We start from the raw sequence: 7,522 nt of genomic DNA, 5'->3' as shown, positions 1-7,522 counted from the left end.
TGCATGGCGAATTATTTTAATTCTGACCAATATATATTTTATCCTCTGTGCTGCCATCTAGTGCGTTGAAATCTAACAGTACTCACAATACCCTGCTTTTATATTTTGATTGCGTGTAGCGTCAATTCTTTCTGCTGGGTTAAAGAAAGAAAACAGATAAATATAAAAAATGACTCACTCGGAATGGTTTACGCATTGAAGCACTTACGTACATACACGTACACTTGAAGAAAATCCAATAGAATTCATAGCATAATTCATTCTATTTTTCCTTTATTTGAGCACCATGAAAACATCAATTTCATGAACACAAAGAACGCACTTTAATTACGTATGGATACGAGCAGTAAAACAGCTGATACATGTATTAAAACACAAAACAAATAACGTTTTGCCCTCCTTAGGTCATCAGCAGGTTAAGAATGATATTTGAAAAAGTGACCGTATTGATCACGAGTTGTGGAGATAACAGATATAATAGGATTAATATCTACCTGATGATGTCCTAAGGAGGTCTAAACATTATTTGTTTGATGTTTTAAATCAAAGTTTTACTATACATATCAACCGTCTCTGTTATATATGTAAGACAATCATTTTAAAGGGTCGATTTGTTTGTTTGTTTGTTTGTTTGTTTGTTTTCAATTTCGCACAAACCTACTCGAGGGCTATCTGCGCTAGCCGTCCCTAATTTAGCAGTGTAAGACTAGAGGGAAGGCAACTAGTCATCACCACTCACCGCCAAATCTTGGGCTACTCTTTTACCAACGAATAGTGGGATTGACCGTACCATTATAATGCCCCCACGGCTGAAAGGACGAGCATGTTTGGCGCGATGGGGATGCGAACCCGCGCCCTCAGATTACAAGTCGCACGCCTTAACACGCTTGGCCATGTCGGGCCAGAAGGGGCGATTCAAATGATCTATTAAAACGCTTCGTTTTCAACAAGCTTAGTTTAGACGACGAATCGTCAGTTCAGTATATAGTTTTTTTTTCGTTAGTCGTATTAATCATTAATTAATATCAATAATTCTTATTTAATAAGCAACACCTTTACTAACATTAAGTGTATCGGTCATTCCGCAACGTTTCGTCATTGTTATTTTAATTTTTGTAGTTTGAAAACATTTAAAAATACAGCGAAATTTTATTTTAGACGGAAGAGTGCAATACATTAGGGCTCGACATGGCCAGGTGGTTAGGGCGCTCGACTCTCGTAATCTGAGGGTCGCGAGTTCGAATCCTCTTCGCACCAAACATGCTCGCTTTTTCAGCCGTGGGGGCGTTATAATGTGACTGACTATTCGTTGGTAAAAGAGTTGCCCAAGAGTTGGCGGTGGGTGGTGATGACTAGCTGCCTTCCCTCTAGTCTTACACTACAAAATTAGGGACGGCTAGTGCAGACAGCCATCGTGTAGCTTTGCGCAAAATCAAAAAGTAAATAATATACAAACCGAGTGATTAACTGGATAATATCCTTGAATGAGTGTATCAACTTTCCATTTAAAGTAGATTTCAGTATGCTGAACACGAGGACTGAAATGTCTGTCCACTTTTGACGCCGTTTTGTTTCGTTTTTTTTTTTTTCATTTTGTTTTTGTTTTTATGCAGTCCCGAGACGATTTTCCGAATTCTATGAAAATATGATGAAACATCATCTAATATATCAATATAGTACCCGAAACGTCGTCTAGTGTTTAATATAGAACCCGAAACGTCGTCTAATGATTTCACATAGTAACCAAAACCAGGAAAAGCCTGAAAAAAAAAATGAAATCTCTTTATTTAAAGGTGCTCTTTATTACTTGTGAGTACTAATAAACAACTGTGTCTGCTTTATTATTTTAGGTTTTCCACCATCAAACAAGCATTTGTTAATGGTAAGATGCCTTATATTGACGATGACTTGCTGTGGTGTCCTGATGCTGATGGCAAAATGGTGGATCTTTCCTGTCTTGTGAGTATTAATTATCACAGTATAGCAAGAAAGGGCATTCTGCAGAAGTGTCAGTTTGTTTACTAAAAAAATTATTTAAAAGTGGTCTTTCTCTAATTTAAAATGTATTTGGCTAATTAAAGTGGATATGAGTCCAGTGGTAGAACACTTGAGTAATGTAAATGTTTACTGATAGATGGCAAGTGTTGTTTTATGCACTTAAAAAAGAAAAAATTTCGGACATAATTGTTGAAGTGAACCTAGCGAAAAATGGCCGAAATGATTTGTAATTATAAAGTGTTGTTGGAATTATGAAGATATCACTAGCACATGCTATAAGTGCTGAATATGATTATTTTGCATATGCTCAAGAGGCGACACTTAAAACTATGGGCGCGTAAAAATAAATAAAAGTATTTGTGTATGAGATACGTAACATACTTTTAGAAATAATGTGGTTTTATTTTCTTAAATAATAGAGTATCTATTACAAAACTTGGAAATAGCGAGGTTCTTCATAACAATAAAATTCTTCTATTTTAAAAAGAATAATAATTTATGATTACTATTATTATTATTCTATTTCTGGACTAATAAAATAAATATCCTAATGAAGAAAATTAACTCTAAAAATTATCCACGTTATCAGATTATTTGTTAAATAATTCTTTAGAAACCGATATGTAAGAATGTTACTCTAAACTGAAATTGAAACCAAGATATCATGTAACTAAAATTATGTTTAATTGTAATCAGAATGAAATTATAAACATTATTTTAACCTAATTCATACGGGCTTGCGTGTTTTGGGTTCGAATTCGCGTCCCACCAAATATACTCACCCTTTCAGCCTTGGAGGCATTATAGTGTGGGGGTCAATCCCACAATTCGTTGAAAAAGAGTAGTCCAAGAGTTGGCAGTAGGTGGTGATGACTAGCTGCCTTCCCTCTAGTCTTACACTCCTGAATTAGGAACGCTAACGCAGATAGCTATTGGTTAGCTTCGCTCGAAATTCACTACAAGCCAAACCTGACACACACACGTGTGTGAGTGTGTGTGCAAAAGAAAAAAAATAGTATCATGTTCTGGATTTAGTGCAGTTCTTTTTTGAAAAATAAATCATTCAGTTAAAAATATTTCATTTTCTGTTTGTTTGCTTTGTTTGTTTTTATGAATTTCGCACAAAGCTACTCGAGGGCTATCTGTGCTAGCCGTCCCTAATTTAGCAGTGTAAACTAGAGGGAAGGCTAGTCATCACCACCCACCGCCAACTCTTGGGCTACTCTTTTACCAACGATAGTGGGATTGATCGTAACATTATAACGCCCCCACGGCTGAAAGGGCGAACATGTTTGGCGCGACAGGGATGCGAACTCGCGACACTTAGATTACGAGTCGAACGCCTTAACACGATTGGCCATGCCGGGCCTTCTTAGACTGAAACATATATATATATATATATTTCTACCCATGTAATTATTGTATTTAGTAAATACATTGGTACTAATATTTATATTGCCTATAGCATGCTCTTCTAGATCATGCATTTTGCTGTAATTTTTATAACTGACATCCTTTACTTTGGTCTTTAGGACAGCGGACCTAATATCATTGTCCAACAACAGCCCGATGTTCTCCAGGAACTGTCACATACAGACTTACACGGCTTAGTTCCCGAACTTGAAGAGGAAGAAATTATGCGACAGTTTTCAGCTTCGGATTTCGAGCTTGATGGTATCTTTGCAGATATCGAGACAAAAGTAGAAAACAGTGGTATCCTTACTCAACTGTTAACGTCCCAACCTCACCTGGAAGAGATTCAGAGTTCCATCCGTAAAAGAAAGAAAAGAAGAAGTGTGGAAGACTGTGATGCGAGCTGCAGTCGAGTTACGCATGCGTCGGAAGAAAACCTGACAGCAACATCCTGCTTTAACCCTTCTGTAACTTCCGTTGAAGAGTTTGGACTCACTCATTCATCAACAGATGTCTCTAACATCTCACTTTCGTCTTCTGTAGCGGCCGTGAATAGTAACTCTGCTTCCACTTTAACCTCAGCACTTCAAACTTCAGGGCTTCTTACCTCACCTGGAAACTTTTATTCCCTCATAACAGAATCAACTGAATCACCAGGGTCATCTAATGGAGCATCGTCACAGATAGCCCCTTCTTTGCTGACGACTGCCCTTCAGGCTTCGGGTTTGCTAAACACCAATCTCCCAAATCACACAGTCTCCACTGGTACTTTGGCTTGTCCAGTTGCTTGTAAAGTAAGAGGTAACATAACCCCTTCCACAAGGTCAGTTTCCCAGGTCACCAACTTTCTTCTTCACCCTACAGAAACTAACCCAGCCCTGATACAACGACGACATGTGGGGTTAATCGTCTTTCTTCTCCGCCGAAGTAACCAACGTCGATGGTAAGTGACCAGTTGTACCCAAATCTTCAAAAGTTATTATAGTTCTGGTTTTAATGTTTGAAAATCGGTATTAGTTAAATATTGTCTATGACATTTCGAATTTTACGTATTTATTGTATTTTGAAATATTAAGTTACGATGTTGAGTCCTTCAAGTATTTTCCTTATTTCTTGCATAAAAAGTATTGCTTGTAAACATGAGGTTACATTACTTTTCTGTGTTTACTTTTAAGGTTTTCTTACAATTCTGATAGATAAGTGTCTTGACATTTGCTTGCAAAGAAAATGCTACTTGTATATAATACATTTTAAATTATTTGGAATATCCCCTACTGTGGAATTCGCGATAATATAACACGTGCACCGTGTTTGCTGCTGATATAATTTCGCAAGTCATTGCACGTTTTTTTCAATCTGTACTACACTGTTTGTAACTTTCAGTACCTGATGAGATAAAGAAATGTGAAAAAACACGAGTATTTTTTTTAACTTTTTATGTTGGATGCTCAGTTTTTATAAAACAATAACAGCTTTGAAGAGTGAAACCTGCCTGTCGAATTGCTCTGAATTTTATCACTGATGACAATGTGAACACACAAAATCAATGTTTCTTTCCAATTTTTCACATCGAAAACCAAAAAGCTACCTTAATACTTTGTTAATTGTACACTAGATGGTACTAATCATTAAGAAACTCCCGTTATATATAATATTCATACTTTCTACTAGGTCAATTAAAATATTTTCAATTTGCATACAAATGAAACAATCAAATAATTATAATTAATATCGCCGGTGGCAATTCTTATTAACTATTTCATCATACAATCAAGAAATGTTAAAAGCAGAATAGGTTTATATAACTATATACATATATATATATATGTAATCGTGAAATGGATTTATATTAATATTGTAATTTAGATGTTAGCTATAAAAAGCTGCAGGTCATAATGATGACGTTCAAATTAGGCCTATAAAGCTCTGAATATTTGACGCGAAATCTAGTAAATTTAAGAGTAGATTACAAATTCAAGATAGCAATAGAGTTTGTTTCAAGAAAGTAAAGTTGTTTTTAGTTGATAAGGGAAGTCAGTCAATTTTTCTTCTTTTTTTAATAAAGGGAAGTTATATATATCTATAAGTATATTCCTTATGCTTATATAGTGCAATTAGTGTTATTTGTAAATTTGGCCAGTTTGAAGGAAATAATGAAATTTATTATCGCCCAAGTGATCTGGATTTTGCATTATAGATGAAGGATAACTGAAGAGATTGTTTCAAGATAATAAAGTCGTTTCCAAGTCGGTATGGAAAATCAGTTAAATGTTTTTTTTGTTTTTGTTTATTTGCTTTTTCAGATGTTAAGTAATATATATCAGTAAATCTATTCTTTACATTAGTGTAGTGCAGTTAGCGCCATCTGTAAACTTGATCTACAACTGTGACAGTGTAGCCAATTTGTAGAAACATTAAGGAAGAAATAAACTAATATCTTGCCATTTACAAGAACAACTTTACAACAATAGTGTCAGAAGTGGAATTTTTTCAGTGAAAATAAATAGGAACTTTGAATATACTTGAGTTGAGCTTGAACTACGATTATAACGACAATAAACTGAAGGACGACCTGGAAGATTTGTTTGTTTGTTTTGAATTTCGCGCAAAGTTACGCAAAGGCTATCTGCTATAGCCGTCCTCAATTTAGCAGTGTAAGACTACAGGGAAGGCAGCTAGTCATCATCACCCACCGCCAACTCTTGGGCTACTCTTTACAATCGAACAGTGGGATTGACCGTTATAACGCCGACACGACTGAAAGGGCGAACATGTTTGGTGCGACGGAGATTCTGAACCCGCGACCCTCAGATTACAGAGTCGAACGCCTCAATCCACCTGGCCAAGAGAAAGATAGAATAATACGACATCAAGAGATAAGAGACAGGAATTTAAGAGAAGAGTTAGACAAGGGGAAGTGGTATCTGAGGAAAATTAAAAATAAGTATGTTTGTAGACAAAATCAATGAAACTATTAAATATATATATAGAGAGAGATATTACAACAATAAAATACAAAAAGCATGATAAGCTACGTGTAATTAATTACAAAGTGTTAGAAGTCCAGCAAAGCTGTAATGACAGAATCGATGAAATACAGAAAGACTTAAATGAGGTAGAAAATAACAGCAGTTATAGAATAAAACTAGTGCAGTAACTTTTGTAACTGAAGTACCTTCCTGGACTACTCCAGGTATAGTACTACCACATACAGTTCTAACTGGCCAGTTTAATATCAGTCAATAAAGAAATCAATGAAATGTGATAAAAAGTCATACCAGGATCAGTTCAAAATCATTTCTAGTGGAATAGTGGTCAACATGCCATCCATCATAATGAAAGGAATAGTCTTGATACCATTATGTGCCCTTTGAATAGTCTTGATAACATTAAGTACCCTTCGAATAGTCTTGATAACATTAAGTACCCTTTGAATAGTCTTGATATCATTAAGTGCCCTTTGAATAGTCTTGATAACACTAAGTGCCCCTTGAATAGTCTTGATAACATTAAGTACCCTTCGAATAGTCTTGATAACATTAAGTACCCTTTGAATAGTCTTGATATCATTAAGTGCCCTTTGAATAGTCTTGATAACATTAAGTACCCTTCGAATAGTCTTGATAACATTAAGTACCCTTTGAATAGTCTTGATATCATTAAGTGCCCTTTGAATAGTCTTGATAACAAATATTAAGTACCCTTCGAATAGTCTTGATAACATTAAGTACCCTTTGAATAGTCTTGATATCATTAAGTGCCCTTTGAATAGTCTTGATAACACTAAGTACCCTTTGAATAGTCTTGATAACATTAAGTACCCTTTGAATAGTCTTGATATTATTAAGTGCCCTTTGAATAGTCTTGATAACACTAAGTACCCTTTGAATAGTCTTGCATAACATTAAGTGCCCTTTGAATAGTCTTGATAGCATTAAATGCCCTTTGAATAGTCTTGATAACATTAAGTTTGCCACTTGAATAGTCTTAATAATAAATATTAAGTACCCTTTGAATAGTCTTGATAACATTAAAGTTACTTACCTTTGAATAGTCTTAATAACATTAAGTTTTGAATAGTCTTGATAACGTTAAGTGCCCTTTGAATAGT

The 7,522-nt window shown here is 35.2% G+C and overlaps 1 protein-coding gene across 1 annotated transcript; it reads left to right on the top strand.

The window, feature by feature from the left end:
* Positions 1-1,724: 1,724 nt before the first annotated feature.
* LOC143243737 (uncharacterized) lies at positions 1,725-4,354 on the top strand (the record flags this gene model as incomplete). Its single annotated transcript, XM_076487373.1, has 2 exons — positions 1,725-1,959; positions 3,531-4,354. Coding segments are annotated over exons 1-2 (896 nt in total), but the record flags the coding sequence as incomplete, so codon positions are not given.
* Positions 4,355-7,522: the final 3,168 nt, after the last annotated feature.

The sequence above is a fragment of the Tachypleus tridentatus genome, unplaced genomic scaffold, assembly GCF_004210375.1.
Source record: "Tachypleus tridentatus isolate NWPU-2018 unplaced genomic scaffold, ASM421037v1 tig00692153_pilon, whole genome shotgun sequence".
In the NCBI taxonomy this organism is placed as follows: Eukaryota; Metazoa; Arthropoda; class Merostomata; order Xiphosura; family Limulidae; genus Tachypleus; species Tachypleus tridentatus.
Note: the sequence above shows the minus strand (reverse complement) of the source record. Positions and strands in the feature narration are given on the sequence as shown.